Source organism: Mus musculus, chromosome 9 (genome assembly GCF_000001635.26).
Source record: "Mus musculus strain C57BL/6J chromosome 9, GRCm38.p6 C57BL/6J".
NCBI lineage: Eukaryota > Metazoa > Chordata > Mammalia > Rodentia > Muridae > Mus > Mus musculus.
The window spans coordinates 118,179,037-118,205,620 of record NC_000075.6 but is presented as its reverse complement, the minus strand read 5'-3'; the positions used below and the strand labels follow the sequence as shown (position 1 = coordinate 118,205,620).

The 26,584-nt window shown below is 44.8% G+C and overlaps 1 protein-coding gene across 4 annotated transcripts; it reads right to left on the bottom strand.

Annotated features, from left to right (window-relative positions):
• Positions 1-5,994: 5,994 nt before the first annotated feature.
• LOC115486419 (keratin-associated protein 10-3-like) lies at positions 5,995-22,714 on the bottom strand. 4 transcript variants are annotated; one of them, XM_030244770.1, is made up of 5 exons: positions 22,504-22,714; positions 22,313-22,422; positions 18,513-20,965; positions 15,489-15,732; positions 6,969-14,255 (listed from the first exon to the last, which is right to left on the bottom strand). In XM_030244770.1, exon 5 carries the CDS (start codon positions 13,278-13,280, stop codon positions 12,267-12,269), a length of 1,014 nt encoding a protein of 337 aa, XP_030100630.1. In that variant the 5' UTR covers positions 13,281-14,255; positions 15,489-15,732; positions 18,513-20,965; positions 22,313-22,422; positions 22,504-22,714; the 3' UTR covers positions 6,969-12,266. The 4 variants fall into 4 exon arrangements, 3 of the variants coding, with proteins under 3 accessions (XP_030100630.1, XP_030100632.1, XP_030100631.1); XM_030244772.1 differs by lacking the exon at positions 18,513-20,965; XR_003948265.1 differs by lacking the exons at positions 18,513-20,965; positions 22,313-22,422; positions 22,504-22,714 and adding an exon at positions 5,995-6,323 and having other exon boundaries at positions 8,488-14,255; positions 15,489-16,023.
• Between the last annotated feature and the right edge of the window lie 3,870 nt (positions 22,715-26,584).

Genomic DNA, 26,584 nt, shown 5'->3' with positions numbered 1-26,584 from the left:
CATTGAGCAGCAGCACTGATCACATACCAGCACTGAGCACCAACACTGATAACCACCAGCACTGAGCACATACCAGCACTGAGTACATACCAGCACTGAGCACCAGCACTGAGCATCAGCACTGAATGCCAGCAGTACTGGTCCCTCTCTGCTTCTTGATTGTGGACACAGAGTAACCAGCTACCTCATGGCTTCCCAGTCATGGTGGTCTGTACTTCAAACTGTAAGATAAAAGAGAACCTTCATTACATACTTTGGTCATCTATTTAATGACATTAGCAACAGCACTAATACAATCCTGTCTCCTTCAATGTCACGGTGACCCCACAATTTTGAGAATTCTGGAACCAGCTAGATCATTGCAACTTAAACTTAAGTCCAAGCTTCAGACAAAGGAAGGAATTTTATCTCTCTTTGAACATGGGCTGCCTTACTCTGGGCTTATGTGGACTTCAACTAGGAGAGGCACATCTAACCCACTTCCTACCTCAAGAGCAGAGGTTACCCCAATTCAGCTGCCGAGCTTTACACACAACGTGTCAAGAGCGGACACCATTCTGGGTCATGGCTAACAGGAGCAGGGAGGTACCACCACCATAATTCTGTGTCATGTATTACAACACCCATCATTTAGATACAGCTATCAAGTCTCTCCATTAAAACATGCCCTCTTCAAGGAAAAAAATGTAAAAGCCAATGAACTGTCACCGCCCTGGGTATACGCCTATGAAAATAAATTGATATGCTGCATATCATGTATCTCTCTCTGAGGTGTGCAGCAGAGCCATCCGATGGCATCAGCTGGCCCCTGTCCTTTCTGTCTCGCTTGAGTTTCTTGGAAATAAATATGTGGAGTGTACAGCGCCCGAGGTACAAAGTCTGGCAGACCTGCTGTGCCCCTCTTCTGCCTAGGGCTGGGTGCTGTGCTGTGATGCGGCTCAGCATGCCCTGGGAGGTATGTACCGAGGGTAAGTGTTTCCAGGGACCCTCAGCTGTATTGCAGTGTGGAGCACACACAGAATGAACTCCACCCAGCCTGGGCAATTTCCCGGAGTCTTGAAGCACTGGCTTGGTGTGGATCCTTGTCCTCTTCTTTACCCTTGCTGTCTCTGAGGTAATGGGTCTGTTTGCCGGACTTGTGAGGTGCTCCGTCTCACAAGACTCATACAGTTGGTAGGGAACCTTTGCAAGGTTGTGGTCAACTTTGTCAGCCCCCCTTCTCTCTGTCTCTTTGTCTTTCTGTGTCTCTGTCTGTGTGTCTCTATGTGTCTTTCCATCTCTCTCTGTCTCTCTCCATCTGTCTCTGTCTCTCCCTCTCTTCATGCTATAGAGGATACAAAGTCAGGTCTTTCCTATCCCAGCCTATCTTGTAGCCTAAAATGGCCATGGAATCCAATTCAAGCCAAGGATACATAGACAAGAAAGCTAAGATGATTTGTGAAAGATTCTGTCTTTCTTTTAAAAGGAAAGAGTCATGTTTGTGTGTGTGCATGTGTGCCTTTGTGTGTGTGTGTGTGTGTGTGTCCCCGTCCCCTTCTTTCTCTCCTGCCTCCACTACTTCCAAAGTTTGGACTTAAATCATAAATGGCCATGGGGTGGCCAGGATGGCCTATTGTATAATGTGGCTTTCATGAACACTGATGTCTGAGTTTGATCCTCAGGACCCACAGGTGGAATGAGAGAATCGACTCCTACAAGACATCCTCTGATCTTCACATGAGCACCACGGCTGCACATGTGCACACAAAATAAATACATTGTAATTAAGGAAAGAGGAATTCTTTCATCTATTCAGTTTGGTTTCTTAAGTTTATTTCCCTTTATTCTTTGTACAGTGGGAAACACACTTTCTATTAGTAAAACCTTGATTCAAGAATGGATATATTTGTTTATTTAACTAGTTCTCTCATTATATCAAATGCCCACTCTTCATAACTGATAGCACTGTGTCTCATGATGCTCAGTATAACCAATGATTTTGGTTCCTTCTTACCATTGATCTGGGAAGAATACAAAGTTGGTCCACAAATGCCACTCGCAGCATGAAATCAAGAGTTATGCTGCTAAACCAGGCACTGTGGGATACATGCCTCTAATCCCAGCTTCCAAGAGGTAGAGACAGGTGAAGCTCTGTGAATCCAGGCCAGCCTGGTCTAGGAGGTGTGCTGGAGGCAGTGAGCATGCTGAGCACACAAACGAAGAGAATAGTACACCCAAGCACTGCAGCCCTAGACGCCTCCTTTGTTATAACACAACTTGTCTTGCCTGCTCGGGAGAAGACAAATGTAGTACTCCTGTCCCACTTGAGGAGGAACTCAGAGTTTGAAATCATGCATCTAAAAGTCTCAAGGCCAAAGACCTCAGGTCAGTGGAACCAGCAAGCTTTACCGTCCTTAGAATCTTGTCGCTGACTTGTTTATATTTAGTATATCTTATGAGTTAGATAGCTTTCTAAAAGGCACTGTTACCTGCTTTGTGTGAATTCTGGTGGAAGATCCTATGCAATCTCCTGAAGTATAAAATAAATTCATTCTTTCATTCCCTCCCCACTCCCTCCCTCCCCACACCCTCCCTTCCCCTGCCTCTCTACTTCTTCCCTCTTCCTTCTCTTCCTCTCTCCGTCCCTTTCGCTTTCCCTCCCTTCCTCCTTTCCTCCCCACTCCTTCCTTCCCTTCTTCCCTCTCTCTCCCTCCGCCTCTTCTCCTAGGAATTGAATCCTGGCCCTTTTGCACCCTGTGCATGTTGGCCAAGTGGTGGCTAACCACTGAGCTATACTATAAGCCCTTAGTTTACTCTCTGTAACAGTACTATAACCCAAGGCATTCCTAATCCTCTAATGGCAGAAAGGTGGGAAACACAAGCCTTTCAAAATTTCAGCCATAATACACTTAGAGTCCTCCTCTTATAAATCTCAATTTCCAGAAAAGCTATCTTTTATTTTAAAGGAAGAGAGTTTTTAGAATTTTCATATAACCATTGACATACTAAAATGTCACGGTCAAGATGCTAGGCTTGGCTGGTATTAACATCTTTAACAAGTTAGACGTGAAAAGGTATCCCTTGACAGTCAATTAGGTTACTTTCTCTGCTTGCCTAATGACTGCAGGACCCTTTGCTGTGAATTCTGGGGGTAAGATTTGAAGTGTGACTTTAGCTGCTTTCTAAAAAGGCGTGTTCATTATAGTATACCAGTGGCAGATGCATATATTATGTGATCTCTAAATCCATGGATGAAAAAGGCACAGATAAGCATCCACTGCATTCTATGTTTTATATCATAGTAAGTATCCATATATCTTACTAGTTTTATGATCTATAATTTTAGTTGACTCACATTGGGGTCCAAAAAATCCCTATTTATCAATGAATGCATTTATTCTGAAAACTAGAAATTTGGATATTAAATTATGTGTGATGCTTTCAAGGAAAGAGGTTTTCAATTTTTTTAAATTAAGATTTATTTTTATTCATATGAATGTTTTGCCGGCATGTATCCATATGTACCATGTTCATACTTGGTCCCATGGAGGTCAGAAGAAGGGGTCAAACACCCTGGACCTGGGGTTGTGGATGGTTGTGAGCCACCTTGTCAGTGCTGGGGAAAGAACCTGAGTTCTCTGCAGGGCCTACAAGGTGTGTGGGTGCATATGGAGACCATAGGTCAACCCTGGCTATCATTCCTCAGAAGTCGTCTGGGTTGTTTGTTTGTTTGTTTTCAAGTGTGTGATTGTGTGTGTGTGTGTGTGCGCGCGTGTGTGTATGCTGTGTGTGCCTGTGTGTGAAGCCTGAAGTGAAATCACTAGATGCCTGAAGCAGACACTGGGGATCTTCTTCAGTTGCTTTCTACCATGTCCACTGAGGCGGTCTCTCAATGAATGCTTAGTCTAGCTAGCCAGCGTGCTCAGCTTACTCTGTAGCCTCAGAAGATTCCCACTTTCTTGTGAGGAGCGGGTGTGGCGGCAGTCCCAAAGGTGCCAGGGACTGCAGCTAAGTCGTATGACTTGCACCTGACTTCCTCATATAAGCCACAAACATCTTGAGAGCTGCGCAGGTGTACCAGGATACTGGTGAATCCATTTTGATGGAGATATGCCCCTGCTGCCCTGATTAGTTGAAGCTGCGTACCTGGTGAGGTGGCGTGGCCTGCTGTGCGTGGATGGGAACTGAGAGTATAAAAGAGTGAGAGACCCAGGGTTCGGGGGAGATATAAACAAGGGAGATATAAACAAGGGAGATATAATGAGTGAGCAGCTAATCAGGAGCTGACACGTCACATGGAGGGGTATATAAGCAGCATTATTTTCCTTGTTCGTTGTTCTTCTTCTTTCGCCTATGCAATCAATGCTCTCCCAATAAACGTGTGCAGAAGGATCCTGTTGCAGCATCGTTCTTCCTGGCCAGTTGAGCGCGTGCAAGACTTTCTGAGCTCTGGAATTGTGTGTGCACTGGCACACTCACTGAGCATTGACACGGGTTGTGGGGACTGGAGCACCTGTCCTCATGTGTGCTGCTTACATGATACTTAACTGAGCCATCTCCCTTATTTTTTAAGACAAGGTCTCTCCCACTGGAACCTGGGATTCACAGATTCAGCAAGGCTGTCTGGCTAGCAAGCCCCAAGGATCCACAAGAGCACACCGCCACACACAGCTTTTGTTTGTTTGTTTGTTTGTTTGTTTGTTTTTCCCATGGGTAATAGGATACAACTCAGATTCTCATGACTGCAACACCTCCTTAGATATCACAGGGGCTTCTAAGAAGACTACCGCCACTTTCATGTATTTGCCATGGTAAGGCATGCCTTCTTGGATGTTGTCTCTCACAATTGATCAATATTTAAAAATCATATAAAGACCTTTAGCTGAAGAGCTACTGGCAGTTGAAGGCTTCTGGTGGAGGAAGAGGCACTTTTAAAATGGTATGTCCCCTGGAGTGTTGATCATACTTCAGTGGATGGTCTCATATCTGGGAGTATATGGTCAGCACAACCTGGCCTCCGTGGATTGTTCAAAATAGAAATCAAAGGAGGACATAGAGTTGGGAAGGGGTGGGCAGGTGGGGGTGGGTGAGTGTGTATCTGAAGATATATATATAGGCAGAGAGAGGACAGAGACAGAGAGAGACAGAGACAGAGAGACAGGGAGAGAGAGGCAGAGACAGAGAAACTATTCTCAGCCAGCTGTAGTGTGCACATGTAATGTCATCACTCAGAAGGCTGAAACGAAGGATTGTGGGTTTGAAGCAAGCCAGATATACATAGTAAGACCCCGTCTCTAGTCCTAGAGTTGTCTCTGCATTTCTCCAGAAAGCAGCTACAGTTGCTGTTGGGAAGGTCAATTCCACAAAAAAAATCTCCTGTTTTCTTAACTATAACCTATCTTTCTTAAGTCCTTTCACATTCCCAACACTCCAAAAAAATCCCATATATGCCTTAGCCTATATACTTTCAGGCACTGTGTCTTTGTGTGTAGCTTAGTTACACATAAAGCTTAGTTGGAGGGAAGCTCTCACGTTCTGGTTTCACTTCTGTTGCTGTGATGAATACCCTGACATAAGTGACTTGGGAAGAAAGGGATTAATGGCAGTTCACATTTCCTGGTCACATTCCATCAGGGCAGGAAATGCACAGGGGCAGCAAGAGCAGGGGCAGCTGGCATGTCACGCTCACATGCAAAGGTGAGAGAATGAGTTTGTGCACGCTCACTTGCTGTGTTCGGCTGTTCAGCTTGGTTCTTGCACTCGCATAGCTTAGGACCCTGCCTTAAGAACGGAGCCACCCATGCTGAGCTGGGTCTTCCCACACTAGTGGGGATTCCCACAATTAGGAGCATCTGGATCCTCCAAGATCCAAACCAGTTCTTCACTGGGACGTTCTTTTGAGGTGATTCTAGACTGTGCTGACATTTAAGCTGGCTTCACACCATTTTCTCCATGTTTCCTCACTGAGATGTCTACTGATCAATTATTAGATCTTTGCTTCTTTCTTTCTTTTCCTTTGTAATTAATTAATTAATTAATCATGTACCCCTCCTTCGTTCAGATCCAGGGACCACTGTTCTCATACGCTGTTTCCTTCCTCTGTCTGTCCATGCACCTGGAGTTCCCAATCTACAGGCTCCTGTTTGCTGATCCATCTCTCTTCTTCATCAAAGCACACAAGGCAACCGCGGAGCACAGTGAAGAACAGTTTTTAGAGCATGCCTCCAGCTCTGAAGCCATTTCTCTGTTCCACAGACCAAAGGGTACACACTGAGTGGGAGCTCCACTGGAGTCATGAGACTGAGAGGCAGGACTCTGAGAAGTGTGACACCGGTCAATGGTCTCTGAGTGTGTGAGAAGCAAATTCAATTAGAAAGAAAACACATACAATGGATCCACGGTATTTCTTTGCCTGTGTAGCTTCAGACTACTTCATGTGGTCTCAGTTCTGAATGTAAGACTCAAGCACTTTGCACTATGGAAGATATACGTATAGCTTATTGGCAAATGTTTTATTTACATATCTATTATGCATATTTATACATATATATGCACACACACACACACACACATATATATTATATCCAGGGTCACTAAAAATTCTCCAGTGAACAGATATCAGGAATGAAAAAAGTTTAGAAAGCCCCATAAACATATATGCAGTGTATGCCCACCACTAATCTATTTTTCATGTGTGAATGTGTGCACACACTGTGAGCACATACACATGCATGCATGAATGCACACATACCATGAGCTCACACACACATGCACACACCATGAGCACACACACACATGCACACACCATGAGCACACATACATATGCATGCACACACGCATGCATAAACATGGGCACACTCACATGCACATACCATAAACACATACAGACATGAACACACATACACACACTATGAGCACACACACATGCACATACCATGAGCACACACACACACATACACACATGTCCACACCATGAGCACATACACACATACACATACACACACATGCATACACATGCACACACATACATGCATACACTATGAGCACACACACACACTGGTACACAGTCACTGAGACATGACTTTCCTCCCATGTGATACATTATCACAATTTGTCCATCTCCTTCTGTATTCCTACTTTATTCAAGTCAAACATCTAGATTCATTGATAAAAGAGGGTTTTTTGTTTTTGTTTATTATATGTGTTTTGCCTGAGGATTGCTTTTGAAGAAAAGTGGTCAAAGATAATTTTATTCACTTATTTGAAAGAAAAAATCTCCAGGGAAACAACTGAAGGACAGGTGTTCTTGTGATTGTGACAGGAGCCCAATGCAGTTGCTGAGAACTGAACTTGGGTCACTTGCTAGAGCAGTAAGTACTCCTAACAGCTGAGCCATCTCTCCAGTTTCTAGATTAATGTTAGATAAGTATTCTCCAGGTAAATATGCCGAGACGGCAGAAACATTCTCTCCTGACTCTCACTTAACTACATGTGGCCACTAAGCATGGCAATGCGACTGATCAGCTGAATTTTTAGTTCAGTTTCATTTTAATTGATTTAAATATTAATTCGATACTTGCGATGGCCGACAGACAAGGCAACTGTAGACAGCGAAAAGTGGAGAAGCTAAAGCAAGATTTCGGCCAAACAGTCTGGCATTTCCAGCACAGATATAGGTTTAGTGTCTCTTCACTCACAGACAATTAAATGTGATCCATCATGCCATCTGTGGGCCCGCGGATCCCAGCTGAGGAGTCAGACTACTGTAACCCTGCAATGTCCAGCGACATGACAGATCCGTAAGTGACTTTATTTATCATAAGCAAACGTCCTTTGCTAGCATCACAGCTATGGGATCCTAGTGACAGAGACCTTCAGTAATGCTTCCCCACCACAGTGCACTTATTAACAGGTAAGGTTTGAATAGAAGGTAAACAAAATTTTACAAGATTGTTTTAATGTATCACAAGTACCTGGCAGCAGTGATTACTCCAGAGGGACTGAATACAGTGTTTGTGTTCACAACTGAGCTTCAGTGTAACTCAGAGTACTATAAACTACATCAGCAGGAACCTCATTTTGAACTATAATTCCACCATGAAGCATCACTTACTTGTCGGGCTAAATAAATGTTTATGTTTAAAGCCCACGAAATATGAGGAAAGTCTGGATTTCTCTATATGTGAGACCGTGGAAATCAAGTACCCCTAAAACGCCTGTTCCCGTTTACTGAAGGGCACTAATGGCTTTAATAAGAGGGGAATTTTGTGCTTGAGGCAAACTGATTGACCTTGACAATAGGAGTGTAAACAAGAGCCTGATGAATATTAATTTTTTCCCTTTCCTGCATTAGCTATAGCTGTTGACTAATTCACGCTGACACATGGTCAAATTAACAAGCACACTTGTAAGACTTTTCCCATTGTTTGAATTACCCACAGTATTTTGGGGCCTTGGTAGGTTATTATTGGCAAGCTGTCATCGTTTCTTAGAAACCTTCCAGGTTACCTTTCAATCCATCATGTGTGTCCATGCTCACATCCTAAGTGTTTCCTTTGAAGTGGGCGCGTGCACTCCCAATACCTTCCACTGGGATCCTGGACACTAGGTCAAGATGTAATCTCCATTATTATGTTCACACTGGGCTAAACTGGTTTTCAGCAGCACCAGTGCACGGCAGGCTTGATGCACCCAGAGTGTCATACTCAACCGAGTGCCACTTTCATCCTGCCCTTGCCATCTGTAGAATGACATCAAAGGAGAGAAGGCAGAAGCAGATGGTACCGTGGTTTATGAGAGCAAAAGTCACACCCACAGTGCGCCACTGATCGAGGAAAGTGAGGTGAGGCCCAGATAGAGAGCAAAAAGAAAGTAAAGCAGAGTCATGCTAGAACTGTGACCTACTGAGCCCTCCCTCCTGACAGGAGCAGCAGGCCATACCATGCCACCTCCCCATTCCCAGCACAAGCTTCCTGCAGGTCTTGTCATGGTTTGTAAGACTCCTTGGCTTTAGAAGATCTTTTCAGGTAGTTGGCACCACTCAGGTCCAGCCCCATTTTGCCCAGAACTTGAAGTAGGTGTGAGCAGAGATCCAATTTAAGAGAAGGATATATGAAAGGGCAAAGTTAGAGCTACTGGAGATGTGCATTTTTACATATATATGCATATAACCACATAAACATACATGGGGTTGGGGAGATTGGGGTTTTACAGGGAAATCTCTGAAATGAAATTTAGATAAAACTCTTTCTATCAGTCTCTATATCACAGTAGAAATGTGGGAAAGTCATCCAGTCTTGGCAGCAACCATGGAGAAGGCCAGAGCATCAGGTATATCACTTGCTTCTAAGCCTTAAAATGATTACAGTTGTTTTACAAGTAGCCACCTTTCCTACCACAAGAAAGACCATTAACTTATCCACAGTGCCTAGCTTTTTCTGTCATAAAGATGAGTGAAATTCTTTCTTTGCAGGAAAATGGCTGAAAGTAGAAATCATCATGTTAAACAAAATAAGCAAGCTTAAAAGAACTCTACTGTAGCTAAGATGTATATTAGCTCTGCCAAGGAACTTGGAGAAGTAAAGAGAAAGGCCAGCAAAAGCATTCAGTGGTAAAGGCAAGTGGCCAAGCCTGATGGTCTGGGTTTGTTTGATCCCTAGGTCCCATATGCCATAGAGAATTGAACTCTGAAAGTTGTCCCCTGACTCCCACATGCATTCTATCCACTATACACGTCAACTAACTAAATACATGTAAAAGAAAAATCTAAAGGCTATGGAAGTTAAAGGAAGAATATTAGAGACATGAAAGTCATAATGAGAGAGAAACTAGAGATACGAGGTGGTAACCGAAAGGTGACATTACACGTGGGTATAAAAGAAATGATAACAGAAGGATGACATTACACGCAGGTATAAAAATGCCAATGAAAACTGAAACTCAGTACTTTGTATCATATACACTAATAAAAAATTCTCTTATATATTTTATCTTTTACTTTAAATTTATGTGTATGTGTATCTGCATATATGTATGCATATCTCTGTGTGGGTACTTAAGGAGGCCAGAAGTTTGTTAAATTCCCTGGAGCTAGAGTTCCCAGCACGTGGTTTGGAGCTTCCTGACATGAGTGCTGGGAACCAACATCTGGCTCTCCACAAGAACACTGAATGATCTCAACCCCGAGCCATCTCTTCAGCCCCAAAGTTGTCTATTAAAGATCTATTTTGAAGTATATGTAGGGGAAATAAAAATGGTACCTAAGACTGACTTGAAAATAATTCAGGCTAATTACTAAAAATAAAACTTGAAATATGCTCAGGAGTGTGATGCTGATTACAAACACAGAATGACAGGTTAATGGGCTTACTACAGAATTCTCACTTTTGTATGTTTTAAAAAATTCATGATAAGCAGGTGTCACCTTCCTGATTCCAGTCTAATTTTAGCATCTTTATTCCTTTGAACTGTTCCTGGCTTGGGCTATTTTGTAATTAAATCATGGGCTGAGAGTCCTTACAATTGAATCAAAAGGAGACATATGAGCAGTTTGTGAGGTAGGAAGCCACAAATGTATTCAACCTACATATCTCCTGACTTCCAAATAATAACAATATCATGCTACATAATTACCTGTGTCCTTGCTTTTGTTTGACTTCTGATGAGGCTGTGGATCGGCAACTGGCTGCCACTGGATAATGGTGTGTGATGAATGTCAAACATAATTAAAGCATAGCAGAGCACAAGAATAGACATTGTCAGCAGCCAGTGAATGCCGCACTGTTCTTCATCCAGTAAGAGATGGTGCCACAGGCAGACAGCAGATGCTACTGTTAACTCTGAGGAGTTTATAGAAACAGCAAGCAATTTCACGACACCATCTGACCTTGACACAGCCATTGCCTGGACCTTACTACCTGCACTGTTCAGGGTTGCTTGCCTGTGTCCCTAGCCTTCAGACTGGCTCTCTTGATCTTCTAAGACTGGTCTAGCTCAGATGCTATTCTTTGGCAGTTCAGTTTCCTTTGCCTAATGGATTCAACCTCAGTCCTTTCCCAGCATGCAATGCTTTCCACTGTCCCTTCTGATTTGTTTCTGACCCTCACCCCAGCTCCTTATCTGAGTCACTTCCCAAGACAAAGGTCTACTTAACACCTCTTGGACGTGCCCAGCTTCTCTTAAGTGTTCCCCCCAGATGCACTGACTATTCCTGACTTTTACTCCCGGTACTTATCACCCCCCAAAGCACCCCAATTAATTGGAAAGACAAGCAGGACACCGTGGCACACTCCTCTAATGCTGGTACTCAGGACTCAAAGCAGGGGGATCAGGAGTCCAAAGTCATGCTGACTAAGTGGGAGTTTGGGGCCAGCCTAAGACAAATGAGGCTGCTTCAATAATAGTAATAGTAGCTGTTGGGTGGCAGGGACCCTCTGATTCCTAGTCATATGATAACCCCAGGGACTCATGTAAACACCCACAATGAATACAGCAAATCTTTGTTGCCCTCAATTTTGGCCAGCTTGTCTTCTTCAGTTTGTAACCCAGCCCCATAATTATGTCAGAAATCATTTTTTTTTCATTTCTTGTTAGAAAACATTTTTCATATACAAAGTTTCCATATGTAACTTTTCTTTCAAGTAGCATGTATATGGACAATAAACACAATGGAATACCCTTAACAGGGTGTTTTCATTTGTTTCTATAGTCTTAACAATTGTGGTAATTTAGGAAGTTTGTAAAAATAAATAAAGTTTTCATGGGAAGTTAAATTTAAGTACATAAAACTATAATGTACTTAAAATTAGACTTTTCAGATTACAGCCACTGGGCCAACTCTAGCTAATGGAGTATTTTTAAAATAAGGTTTTTACTGAAGCACATTTATATACACTTCTTTACATATTATTTTTGGTTATTTTTATACTTTGAGGGCTCACAGAGCCTCAACTATTTAGTCTCTGTCTCATTATAAACAAAGTTTCATAATCTGTAGCTTAGTTTAAGAGACTATTAACAGAAGATTTGTGGCTCAGTTTTCTAAGAAAGACACCTGTGGGGCACCCAGTTTCAATTGTTTGCAATATATAGTGACTGAGAGAAGGGACAGTCAGAAGGAAAGGACACATGCTCAGAGGAAAGCAATTTACAACTTGAAACCCAGCAACAGCAGGCATGCTGCTGTCATGTTTGAAACAAGTAATTTGAATGTTCCAGACCCAGCTCATGTCATGGTCAGCTCTGCTGGATCGAAATGAATCAGCTGAGAGTTTGTTCTTGACCCTAAGCTAGTAGTTCTGGGTGTGCTGCAAAGTGTCACCATTAAAGGCTGAAATGTTAGGAACATAGGGGAGCAGTGAGCAGAGAGACAGTGTGGAGGGAGCACACAGTAGGAACATAGGGGAGCAGTGAGCAGAGGGACAGTGTGGAGGGAGCACACAGTAGGAACATAGGGGAGCAGTGAGCAGAGGGACAGTGTGGAGGGAGCACACAGTAGGGACATAGGGGAGCAGTGAGCAGAGGGACAGTGTGGAGGGAGCACACAGTAGGAACACAGGGGAGCAGTGAGCAGAGGGAAAGTGTGGAGGGAGCACACAGTAGGGACACAGGCGAGCAGTGAGCAGAGAGACAGTGTGGAGGAGCACACAGTAGGGACATAGGGGAGCAGTGAGCAGAGGGACAGTGTGGAGGGAGCACACAGTAGGGACATAGGGAAGCAGTGAGCAGAGAGACAGTGTGGAGGAGCACACAGTAGGAACACAGGGGAGCAGTGAGCAGAGGGACAGTGTGGAGGGAGCACACAGTAGGAACACAGGGGAGCAGTGAGCAGAGGGAAAGTGTGGAGGGAGCACACAGTAGGGACACAGGCGAGCAGTGAGCAGAGAGACAGTGTGGAGGAGCACACAGTAGGGACATAGGGGAGCAGTGAGCAGAGGGACAGTGTGGAGGGAGCACACAGTAGGGACATAGGGAAGCAGTGAGCAGAGAGACAGTGTGGAGGAGCACACAGTAGGAACACAGGGGAGCAGTGAGCAGAGGGACAGTGTGGAGGGAGCACACAGTAGGAACACAGGGGAGCAGTGAGCAGAGGGAAAGTGTGGAGGACCACACAGTAGGGACATAGGGGAGCAGTGAGCAGAGGGACAATGTGGAGGGAGCACAGCAGAGGTTTGGAGGCAGGGTAGTTCACTAGCCATCCTGGAAGTCCTTTGCACTTTGAAGAAGGAGGTCTCCAGCAAGGTCACATGGGGCTGCGCAGAGCCCAGGGGCCCACCCGTGGGGAAGGGTTTGCTACTGACCATGGACACTGACAGTTCCCCTCAGCGGGCAGAGGGCATTCCTACAGTGAGCTTGTCCTTACCCTGCCACTGCAGTAAAAGCACGTCTTATGTTGTGTGTGGCTACCCAGAGTCCTCTCCCTTACAACTTGTCATCTCGTGTTAATGACTGTGCCATCTTCTCTGAGACACTGCCCTAGTGTTCTGTTATCTTCATGGGTCTGTCCACCAAGAACCCAAAATCACTCTGCGTTTCTCCTTTCATGTAAGGAAAGCCTGGCCACGGAGTCACAGGAGAGAAGGCAGCACTCAACCCAGGCTCACCTACACAGCTTTTAACCCCTGCTCTGCTCTGCCTGACTTTTGTGAACACCACGTATTCTTTCAGGCCATCTGCTTCTTCGTGCAGTAGTGACCCGTGCGCTTGCATTTGCTCGCAGAGAATGTGCTGAGCTCTAGCTATTTCCTGGGGATTTGAACACAGGACGGTAAACCAGAAACTGCTCTTAAGGTCCTAGCTGATGTAATAAAAAAAAAAAAACCAAAAACCAAATCAACCAACCACACAAAGACCCCAAAGCTGTGCTCCACCGCTACGAACAAGAATGCATTTCCTGATGAACTTGTACTTCTGGCTTCTAGGAAGAACAATGCAGGCGGTTTGGGAGCGTTGTTCCACACAGTCATTTTGGGATCCACATTTGAGAGGCTCTGCCATTTTGCACACGTGGATTCCCAAAAGTTCAGCTGGGGCAGTGGCAGGTGAAAGATGAGAGAGCCTGGAGGGTACAGTCCAGGGCTCTGCAAGCCAGGTGTGGAAGGAAGGCAATGTGCGTCCCGCCATCCCACCTGCATGCCACTGACCTCTCTCAGACGTAGAACATCGCTATGCTCTGGGGAAGGGGAGCAGGACACTGGCAGCCTGCTGCTGGCTTGCAGTATCTTCACCACAGAGTCAGGCGACTATTCACAGTGTCAGTCTTTGAGGTAATCCCAGACCTGCCGAAAGCACGAGGGTTGAGAGGACCCATGTGAATGTTTCTGTTGATAGAGGTTCACCGAGAACCTTTAGTGAGAGACTCCCACGAAGAGCAGAAGACTCTAGGCATTAGCTGTAACTGTGTTTTATAGTTTCTTTTTATTAAACCATTCAGTTATTCTCTCAGAACTCCTCCATCTTGAATCTGTTACCACAGTACCCAAGGATACACAAATAAATAAATAAACAAACAAACAAACAAATAAAAAATCTGATGAAGACATCTTTGAGGAACATCTGCTGTGGTGTTTAATTATATGTTAACGGAAATGCATTAATGACTTCTGCAGTCTTAAAAACTGTTCATCATGTAATTGTGTTGATCATGTTGTATTATAAAGTTTTTGTCAAGAAGTGGTGGTGGGGGGGGGGAGAAGTTTCCAACTATCACAGGAACTCTAGGTCCTAATTAAGCAATCAGATTCGACAAAGTGTGTATTAATGTAAGATCACATACCCTCAGGGTACTGAAAAGATGAAGTCAGTTCTCTGAAAGTCAATTACTGTTTCCAGTGTCACTGTAAAATGTCCTGACTTGTAACTCAAAGTATCGCTAGATGGGAGGACAGCTTCCCATCTTGAACTACAGATGTGAAGCAGTTGGTCTACATTTAGTCTTACTTTGTAATAGTTTTGACTTTTTTTTAAGGTAACAATGTAACTAATTTTTTACTATCCTCTCCTATGGCACAAAACACCAGACAATAGCATTTGTCAGCTAAATGCTAACATATCAAGAGATGTAATATGTGGAAGAGAATAGCGGAACTCAACTGGAGCATTAATGTTTTGGTGTTTGTGTGTGTGTGTGTGTGTGTGTAGTATGTTTCTGGTGTGGTGGTGGTGGTGTTGAGTGTGTGTGTGTGTGTGTGTGTGTGTGTGTGTGTGTGTGTAGTATGTTTCTGGTGTGGTGGTGGTGGTGGTGAGTGTGGTGGTGGTGGTGGGTAGTGTGTGTGTGTGTGTGTGTGTGTGTGCATGTGTGTGCATGTGTGTGCATGTGTGTGTGCATATGTCTCTGTGGGTGTGGTGGAGGTAGAGGTGCATTTGGCAATCCCAGTTGCTGGACAGCACCACTGGCTCTTAGATGCCAGCGGCAGGGAGACCAGTTGTACTGCAGTGTGTGGAATGGATCTGTATAATGAAGACTGTGTGGAATGGATCTGGTATAATGAAGACTGCTCTTAGAAACTCACCAAGTTTTAGTCTCTCATCAGCCTCCAGGAGACTAAAACTCTTTCACCGTCTCAGCGAGTAGCTTCTCTCTCATAAATGAGCATGAAGAATCTCTTCCTCATATTTTTCTTTGAACTCCATAAGCAGCTGCACATGACTTTAAACTTCTGATTCTCCTGCCTCCACCTCCAGAGCACCACAAGGGCTGGTGTACATCATGTATGTGGCTTTGTCGACAAGTGAGGTGACAGGGGTGAAATGATTCTGCAAATACAGAATTGGTAGGTAGCAGAGGAAACACTGGGCCAAGTCAGTCTGGGCTTAAAGCTAGGATGCTCTCAGAACAACCCAGGGAAGGTACCACCATGTGATGGTGCTCTCGATGTCTCCACATCACAAAGCCAGACTCCCAACTTCAGGTGAGGAGAGGAGCTACCTAAAAAGTGCTTCTCAGATGTCGATGGACAGTAGAGGTCAAAATAAAGGCAGGATCTCGCACAGTAGGTGAGCACTGATCTACAGACCACTTCTTTCTTCTTCTTCTTTTTTTTTTTAGTATTATTTATTTGTTATTATTTATATGAGTACACTGTAGCTGTCTTCAGACACACCAGAAGAGGGCATCAGATCCCATTACAGATGGTTGTGAGGCACCGTGTGGTTGCTGGAATTTGAACTCAGGACCTTTCAGAAGAGCAGTCAGTGCTCTTAACTGCTAAGCCATCTCTCCAGCCCTACAGACCATGTCTTAGGGAAGCAAAGACCCGGGAAGGGAGGGCAGGGATGACTCTTGTAGTCAGAAAGCATTTTTGACATCAGTGTGAGAACTGGAGTTCAGAAACTTAGAACATATATAGAGCAGTACCCATTGAACTTCTCAAATTGATCCAGAGACAGAGGTGGTTCTCAAATGAAATATACACACATTCAGCTTTTATATTTTAATATGCCTTAAGCAGATCAATGGCTGGGCCACCCCCTAACCTCCACGTGGCTAATCCACCTCCCTCTGATGGGAACTGGCTGCCTAGCTTTAATGCCAGCCCTCAGAAGGCAGTCTACTGCAGCAAGCTGGCTGCACAGACTAGCAAGCTCTAGGTTCAAATGAGAGATCCTACTTAATGTATAAGAGAGTGGTTGAAAAGTCACATAATGTAAGTCTTTAGCCTACACACTACACACACACACACACACACACACACACATACACACACACACACACAGAGAGAGAGAGACAGAAAGACACAAAGATCTAAAGATGAATTTCAAATCTAAGTGCATCCAAGGTATAGAAAATTGTTCATTTCCATGGAATTAAGTGATTTTAGAATGGAAATAGGAAAGGAAGGTGTAATTTTTCAACTTTGTCATAAATGAAGAACTCAGTTACTATGATGTAAAAGAAAAATAAACATTATAAAAAGAAAAGAAAGGAAAACACCTACAGGATAAGAGAAGGCTCAGTGACTAAGAGGATGGGCTGCGGTTCTCGAGAGCGAGTTTGGTTTTCCTGAATCCGTATCAGGCGACCACATGCAACTACTGTAACTCCAGCTCCAGGGGATCTGATGCCCTCTGCTGGCCTTTGAGGGCACCTACACACTAATGTGCACATACAGTCTCTCTCAATCGCTCCCTCTCCCTCCCCCTCTCCTTGCCCCTCTCCCTTCCCCTCTCTTCCTCTCTCTCATGTATGCACACATGTATGCACATACACATTCACACAAATAATCTCTAAAAATGAGAAATTAGTAAACATAATATATGTGATAATATATAGTTCTTGTGAACATGGTCCTAGAAACATCACTAATATCCCCAAACAAATAGGAAATTCTTCACAGGAAATCTATACTCATATATTAGTCTTATATACCACATAGTAGGAGCACATGAAATGAAATACTGTAAGTCAAATATAAAATTAGTAAATATTTAACAACAGCATACTAAAATGAAGGTGACATAATTTCTATCCCTGTATTCTAGCTAAAACATTATATATAGCACTGTGTGTGTGTGTGTGTGTGTGTGTGTGTGTACTGGGCTGTGGAGAAATACACACAGGCATGGCTTTATGGTTGTGGTATGTGGGATAACCTGGAAACTTTCTTTTAAAATTACTAAAAATGTCATTGTCTGTGACCAAGCACCTCCTTAGGCAAGGGTCCTTACTATACTGATTTCTCCTACTTTGAAAGTAAAAATCACGAGTTCCTGTGCATGGGCAAAGTCTTTGCCCCCTGCGTAGCCAGCAGCCTTGGTAATTATGTCTCAGAGCCAACTCTTTATATTGTCGTCATGCTGTAATGGACTCAGAGATATGAATAAAACATTTTAATTTCCAGGTATTGCTTCCTGAATTAACATTGAGAGAGAATGTCTTGGAAAGAGAGGCTTTTCTTTTTTCATGGCACGCAGCTCTTGCATAGGGGGATGTAGTTTCTGCGGCCAGCCTTGTTAAAACTCCTCCAGAGCCCATCTGATGCACACTTATTTACGGATTGTAGACTAAAAGCTCTTTTTTTGCCAGTTTTCCTCACAAGCACTTATCTCGGCGTCCTCATTAGGTGGTTTTTCTCTTTTCTTTCTGCGGAGGCCTGGCCATGCCCTTGGTACACGCTTTTGTTCCTTGTTGCAAAAGGAGTGGTTTTAAAGGCTCCCTCTCTACCAGGCCCACCTCTTTTTTCTTTTTTCTTTCTTTTTTTCTTTTTTCTTTTTTTTTTATATCCCTTTTGTAATTAGCCTTATTTGAGGACCAGAAAAGCAAAAGACTGGAAAGGAATACAAAAACTACCGAACAAAAGATCCGATGTTCTTTCCCCTAACCAGATGCTGTGGAGCTCGTGCACAACCTGGGTCAGATGACTTGCATATATGCCTCTAAAATGAAAAGAGAAGTGGAGATAAAAAAGAAAGAGAGAGAGAGAGAGAGAGAGAAAGAAATAAAGAACTAAAGAAAAAGCCCAACTTACTCAGCAGCTGCATTGGTATAAACAGGCTCCGAGTAGATGTCACAGGCAAAGGAGAATAATACACCTTACCTTTCTTGCAAAAGTAATTCTCATTGAAACCAAAGAATGCAACGAGGCTGGTGCCGATGACAATTGCTCGCAGGATAGCCATTCAAACCAGCTCAATGTGCGCTGGCTCTGCTCCGACCGACCGACAGGAGTGAGAGCAACACTTCCCCCCACCTCCCCACCCAGATTCATGCTCTGTCACCCTAGCTACAGACAGCTAGAACAGCTCCGTGGTTTCCTTCCAAAATTGTTCTTTGGGGACAGAGAAGATGGCCCAGTTAGCAGAGTGCTTGTCTGGCAAACATGAGGACCCAAGTTAAAAGGCATGAATTGCGGGACAGGGTGTGGTGACATGCACTCCTGATCTCTCATACTGGCGAAATGGAGACAAGCCCATCAGAAGCTTGCCAGCCAGCCCAGCCCAGCCTCAGTCAGTCAGTGCTAGGTCAGTGGGAGGTAGGAGGCCTTGTCTCAAAACAACTCGAAAAACACAACCAAAACAACAAACCGACAAACAACGCGCAAGATGTGTTGAGGAAGAACACCTGGGGCTGAACTCTGATACATGCATGCTCACAGCCACACACATGCACACACTGAGACACATGCACCCATATGCACTCATGAACACATTTGTACACACACACACACATGCACAGACGCACGTGCATACGTCCACGTGAAGTTCATTGCAGCAATTCTGATGCGGTGTGGACGAGGTTTAGGAAAACTAGCAAGGGGTGGGTAGTCAGTACTGATGGCTAGCTGAGCCTTGCAGGGGCAAAAGGAAGAAACCATGTGCAAAAACTAGAGCTGAAGCGATCTAAAATGACTGTGGCTTCTGGAAGCCACATGACTAGGAAGTAGACACATGACTAGGAAGTAGACACATGACTAGGAAGTAGACACATGACTAGGAAGTAGACACATGACTAGGAAGTAGACACATGACTAGGAAGTAGACACATGACTAGGGTTAGAGCAGCAATGCCCAGCCCTTCTTTCTTCCTCTCTCTGCTTCTCTGTAGACCTGTTGGGTTGGAAAACATTCATCTAGAAACCCGGGATCCAGTTTCCCCACCGCCACCCACACAGAGCAGCCTTCCAGGAACAAGGCAACCAGGAGGCTCAAGTGGACATTTTTCTTTTCTTTTTTTTGAAGTAGCAGATAAGTATCCCTTCTCTCCCTCCTGTTCGTTCTATAGATAGGCTCATGCCTTCCCCTTAAGTTTTCTTCTGTCTGTACACACAATCAATGCAGTCAATGCAATGGAGTTCTTTCAGGAAGCCATTGCGGATGGTCAATGTGGCCTCTTCATGTGTCCATCAAATAGCTCAAGACATCAGAAAAGTGTTTGTCTTGCCTTCTTACTCACAGTGGGTAAGTGGGCCCACTGGATTCAGCAAGTGTTGGAGTAGTTACTCCAGGCAACCCTGCCCATGTGCCACGGGAAGCCCAAGGTGAATCCAGTAGACATCCAGTTGTTTGCATATAACTCGGATATTTTCTTTGATGTCCATGGCCAGCCGCAGAATTGGGCACATGACTCGTGGTTGCCAATCAACATGCCCCTCCCCCTTACAAGGCTGTAGGCTTATGGCCAATTATCCAAGATAAACCCATTTGCTTTCCCTCTGCAGCTTTAGAGTCGTATTTATTATTCAGGATAAGGTGTCATTTCAAAAGCATAAAGGGCATATTTTTCACTTAAGTGTTTCCTTCATTATCAAACACCATTTGAGAAGGAGCTGAGCTGAGAGGCGAGGAGACGGTGAGGGTCTGGCCTAACCCTGCTGACTGTCTTAGTCTCCTGGTCATCTCGCATGGCATGAGCTCTGACGCAAGCCTTTGCACCTGCATGAGCTTCCACTATTATGCTCGAGAAGTGTCTCAGTCACAGGGAAGATGTGTGTGTACCCAAACACAAAGCATAAAGTAATGCATTTTAAGTGAATGTGCAGTGCACTTTGTTTCACACATGAAGTCATATGGGCTCGCCAACATACACATAAATAAAGACAAAGCTTAAAGACAGAAGTGTGTGTCGGTAGTTCGGAGGAAAAAAAGGCGGGAAATACAGTTTAATTTATCACTAGTGAGAATGCTACCATCTAAACAATAGAAACGACTCTAAGAATAATAGAAAATATTCAGCAATGGCTGCCTCTTGGTTAATAACCTCATGGATCATTATTTCCCAACTTTTAAAAAATTTCTGCACATGTTCACAAGAAAAATATAAAATTATCAGAATGTACTGAAAATGGAGAGGAATAGTGATGAATTTCTTTGAACGATTTGAGACCTAATTTAGCTGACATGGACATTTATTGGTTCTTAAGTACACAACCTGAGTCCAAGGCTACTGTCCACCTAGGCTGTCACAGCTTGAGGTCCCGGGCACTCTCTGATTGGCAGCCACCCGAGATCAATGTCCACAGCAAAGAGCTTCTCACAACACTTCCCTGGTGCTCTAGAGAAATAGGTTTTAGGGTTTTCAGATTTTCATTGTTTTACCAGAGAACCCAAAACTCATGAAACACAAACTAACAAACACACCAGAGACTAAAACACACAAGCAGAATGTGTAAACGACAGGGCTTCATGAAGCTAGGAACAGGTCTGTTTCCTGTACACGAGGAAGAATCGTGTGTAAAGCCGGCAGTTCTAAGTGTGAGTGTGCCAGCCTCTGGATGACTAACGCAGAGAACAAAATGTTTAAAACAATAATTGTTTCTTCCCTTTTCCTTATTCATGCTGTGTATGTGACATGTGTACATGTCTGACTCTGCAGATATGGGGCACGTGTCTGTGTGCAAATGCCCTTGTTCGTGTGGGGAAGTGAGTCTCGCTCTTTCACCCATTCATTGAGCCAGGGCCTGCCCATCAAACCCGGCGCTGTCTGACATGGCTAATCTCAATGGCTAGCTTGCTTTGGAGATCCTGACTCCACCTTCCAGTGCCGGAACTATGGCATTTACGTGTTGTAGGAAATAAAAACAAAACAAAACAAAACAAAACAAAACAAAACAAAACAAAACAAAACAAAAACAAAAAAACCAACCAAACAAAAAAACCTGGCACATTTCTGCACTTGTGCCTACAACTCTCTGCGCCATGGGGCTGGCCGGCCATTCACTGGCAAACAAAGGCCAACTTGTTTTTGTCTCGTGGAGACACTGACTCAGGACTCCAAAACCTCTCCACCCAGCTCGCTAGGTTCCCACTGGTGGGTCACTACCACGCCAGCCCCATGCTTCAAATCTCCCACGGCCTTTGTGGTGCACATGAGGCAAACTCATGCTTTGCCACTGTACCTTTCTCTCTGGGAAAACATCACACAAACTTAGCTCAGAAACAATGGTAACTCAATCTCTGGGCACAACAATTAAAACCCAATCTTGTAAGCCTTATTAAATCTGATTCCTCCGGTGGCGAATCCTGACAGATCCGCCATGATATCAAGAAACTCTAGCAGCTACATCTTACCCTTATGCTTGCTATCCTTGTTCCAAAAGTCTCTAATCCTCTCCTCCTCCTTCTCTTTCTCTGTCCAACCTGGAAGTCCCGCCTACTTGCCCAGTGATTGGCTCCTTTATTCATTGGGGTTTGGTTCACAAGAAGTCACCTGGGTACTGATTTACTTCTTGTCCTCAACCCCTCCCAGGAGAGCGAAATTAGCATCAAAACACAAACAGCACCAGGCCCACCCACAACATTTATGGGCACCCAACACTGCACACACATCTGGCAAGGACATTAAACACTAAGCCATCTCCCCAGCCCTCAAGCTGAAGATGTGTTAGTGAGCATGACTTACTGTTAGATGACAGGGTCCTGGTATCTTGCTATGCCCGGATGGCTTTGCTTTTCCCAACAGGGCTCTCACAGTCCCATGGAGATTTCGTCACCTTTTTGTGGCTGCTAGGTCTAAGGAAGCAAGGAGGTAGATTTTGAAGCCTCTGGGTTGAGAAATTTAAAACAGATTTCGAGTGAAAGCAGAAAACATACTTGTCAGGTGACCTTTGGTTTCCTACGAGCTTGGACGCTGATGGTTTCCTGCTGGAGTCAGCCCTTACGGCTCTACAAGGAGGTGGATTCCTCGACAGTTACCGTTTACAGAGCCGTGCCAGCGCATGCTGGTTGTTTTTAGATGTTAAAGGCGAATATACACATGTGCATACACTTATTTTGGTAAGACATTGTCCTAGTTAGGGTTTTACTGCTGTGAACAGACACCATGACCAAGGCAAGTCTTATAAAAACAACATTTCATTGGGGCTGGCTTACAGGTCCATTATCATCAAGCATGGCAGCATCCAGACAGGCGTGGCACAGGCAGAGCTGAGAGTTCTACATCTTCATCCAAAGGCTGCTAGTGGAAGACTGACTTCCAGGCACCAGCATAGTAGGGAAAACACAGAAAGGCGCGGATGCCAGAAATCGTGGTTCCTCAGGGACCTGTAGAATAACAGTTACCTAAACATCCAAAAGAAAATGGCATGGCGCCATAAGAATCACGCAGATATTTCTTGACACATAGAAACTGCTTGGGCTATTTTTAAAAGACAACAGATCACAAAACCTGTATATGACTGACAGAACGTATTTGCCTGTGAACAGAGCAAGCTACAGCTAAGGTCTGAGATGCTCTGAGAGGATCCACTCTCTCAACGGTCTACACTCTCAACTACCACTGTCAGGAGAGACCTCTGCAGGTCAGGACGGCGACGGACAAGGTTGCTCCTGCCCGAACTGTGACGTTTGCTTGACTTGGATAATACTTGTTGTGATTAATATTTGTTTTTCCTGCAGTGTTTTTAAAAAGAAAAATAAACAAAATAAATTCTCCTCGGGCCGGTGAGGTGGCTCAGTTGGGGAAGGTGCTTGCCTCCAGGCTTCATGGCCTGGGTTCAGTGACTGGAGCCACATGGTAGGAGTTAACAGATTCTGGCAAGTTGTCTTCTGGCCTCTCCGTGGCACATGCACACACACACCCTCACCCACATACCACCCACATACACACAATTCCCTTACCTACACACAAAATAAATAGATAAAACGTAATACAACATTTAAGAAATATATCTCCTTTGGCTCATAGTAAAGGGTTATAAGAAAGGGACAGTGCATGACAATGGTCTTCCAGGACAGTGCAATGAGGAAGGGTAACACCCGAGCATGACGTCACGACACTACCACGTTATAATGGCAAGGTTCATGGACGTGTGACCTACTGCAGTGATCTTTTGAATGATTTCAAAGCCTGAAGGTTGATCTTTCATAATTCCTCCCTTTTCTGAGGAGGGCTGGCCCTAGCCACGTGTCATTTGCATATGATACAAGCTTGATTGCTTTGTTACATGCCTAAAAACATCTTCCAAGAGGGCATCCCGTGTTGACCACTACCCTGGATGATAACTCTCCTATTCAGGGTTCAGCGGTAACGATAATGACAGAAAGCGTGCTTGTACATGCTAGGCTGAGGCTAGACGTGTCATGAAAGAGCATTTGAACATGCTAAGCCCAGAGCTCGGCATGTTACCTGCGACAGAAAGAGCATTTACACATGCTAAGCCCTGGGCTAGCACTTCTGCACGACAGCCCTATTGTCTTCATCTTGCTGTCAATCAAACTGCTAAACCTGTATTACTTAACATTGATGCCTGCCTAGCTTCACTGAGAGAATGTAGAAAAGACAAGCACACAGGCACACAGTCAGAGAGTGGAGCAGGTGGCAGGGGCTCTCTGCTGAAGAAACCACAGCAACTCAAGAGCTCAGCATGTTTACTGGACACAGCTGAACAGAGGTCAGCTCTGCTCTTCTGTTAGAACTGAAAAGGGAGGTAGAACCCGGTTATTACATACAGAAAGGCAAGCAGGCAGGCTTTATGGTGTACAGTGGATTGAGGAGGCATGCTTAGCTAAAATCTCTACAGAAGCAGTCTTCAGGGAGTTTGACATTTTCCCATGGGTCTGAGGCTAGGATCCTGGACATGGCTTTGCCCACGTCAACAACACTCATTCTCTCGGAACTTCACACACTCGGGGCTTCCTCCAGGCCCCACAGATCACTAATGTTGAAGCTGAAGTCTGACCTCCAGGAATTCTGATACAGGGCACTTACTGTCTGGTTTCTCTCTGAGACTGGTGAGGGATGGCTGCTGTGTATGTACCAGCATATCCTTAAAAAGAATTAGGGAAGTGGGGTTGTAGCTCACATGATAGGTTGCTGGTCTTAGCATTCAGGAGGCCCAGGTCAATCCCAAGCACAGCACTAATCAAATGCCGTGTCACCTACCTATGACCCCAGCTCTAAGATAGGGAGGCAATACTTCAAGGTCATCCTCCCTGATGTATGAAGCTTGAGGCCAGCCTAGTGTGTATGAGGCCCTGTCTCAAAACCCAAACAACCCAAACAAACAAAAACAAGAGAGGAGGAGGGGATTAGACACTTGCTAGGCAGCCCGGTGTGGTGGCGCATGCCTTTAATCCCAGCACTCGGGAGGCGGAGGCGGAGGCGGAGGCGGAGGCGGAGGCGGAGGCGGAGGCGGAGGCGGAGGCGGAGGCGGAGGCGGAGGCAGGCAGATTTCTGAGTTCGAGGCCAGCCTAGTCTACAAAGTGAGTTCCAGGTCAGCCAGGGCTCAGGGTTATACAGAAAAACCCTGTCTCGAAAAACCAAAAAATATTGTAGAGTACTATACGGACTGGCGAGATGGCTCAGTGGTTAAGAGCGCTGACTGCTCTTCCGAAGGTCCCAAGTTCAAATCCCAGCAACCACATGGTGGCTCACAACCATTCGTAACAAAATTTGATGCCCTCTTCTGGAGTGACTGAAGACAGTTACAGTGTACTTATGTATAATAAGTAAATAAATCTTAAAAAAAAAGAAAAAAAGAAAAAGAAAAAAGAAACTTGCTAGGCATGGTGGTACACACCTGTAACTTTAGCACTTAGGAGTTTAACATCAACCTTAGGTAGTACCACGCAGTAAGTCTGAAGCCATCCTGGATGATGTGTGCTGGCCCCCCTCCCCCACCCGCACAGAATTAGGAACACAGTTATTGGTCCAACTCAAGAGAGCGAGTGGCAGGTTTATAATCATTTCTCATTAGCCTTTGAAGTTGCTATACATGTAACGCTCTCGATTTTGGCTTAAGTATCTGCTTTCACAAGGCACGGCAGTTTCAGTTCATACCTAGGTTGTTTCTAGAACCATATACTAGCCTCTGTGTGCTCTAAGAAACTGTTTGCCAAGGAGAGTCTCCCAATAATCTAATGCTGACATGAGTGAATTCAAGCAACAGCTGACCGCACACCATGAGATCCACTAAAATCTGACAGCAGGTGCAGTCACCAATTTTGACCATAATGACAGCAATAAGGAGACTTTCTGTTATGGGGACAAGAGAGCAGATATCTGGCACTGGGCACAGGAGAGGGAAAAAAGAAGACCCTTTAAAACAAGTGCCACATGTGGTGACTCGTTAGCTGTCGAGAGCTGGTAGGATGCTGAGGGCTTTCGTCTCGGCTCTGCTATGTACGTGGCAGGCGCTCCTGACATCCAGAAATTGAGAATGAACCAGGCGGTGGTGATGTAGCCTGCGCTGATGCCTGGTGTGTGGGACTGTTATATTTTTAGGATAAGGCAGAGAGAGCCCAGAGCAGAGCAGAAGCACAAAGAAGGCTGGACATTGTGTTCTTTCCCAGTCCCCAAGCCAGCCCTGTGCGGTGGACAGCATCCCAGCTGTCAGAGGACAGCAAGCCTGAGAAGAGCCTGATATGGCTGTCTCCTAAGCGGCCCCACCAGAGCCTTACAAATACAGAGTCGGATGCTGGCGGCCAACCACTGCACTGAGTGTGGGGTCCCCAATGGAGGAGTTAAAGAACGGACTGAAGGAGCTGAAGGGGTTTGCAACCCCACAGAACAACAATCTCAACCCCTCCCCCGCCTCCCAGAGCTCCCAGGGACTAAACCACCAACCAAAGTGTACATATGGCTCCAGATGCATATGTAGCAGAGGATGGCCTTGTCATGCATCAATGGGAGGAGAGGTCCTTGGTCCTATGACAGCTTGATAGATGCCCCAGT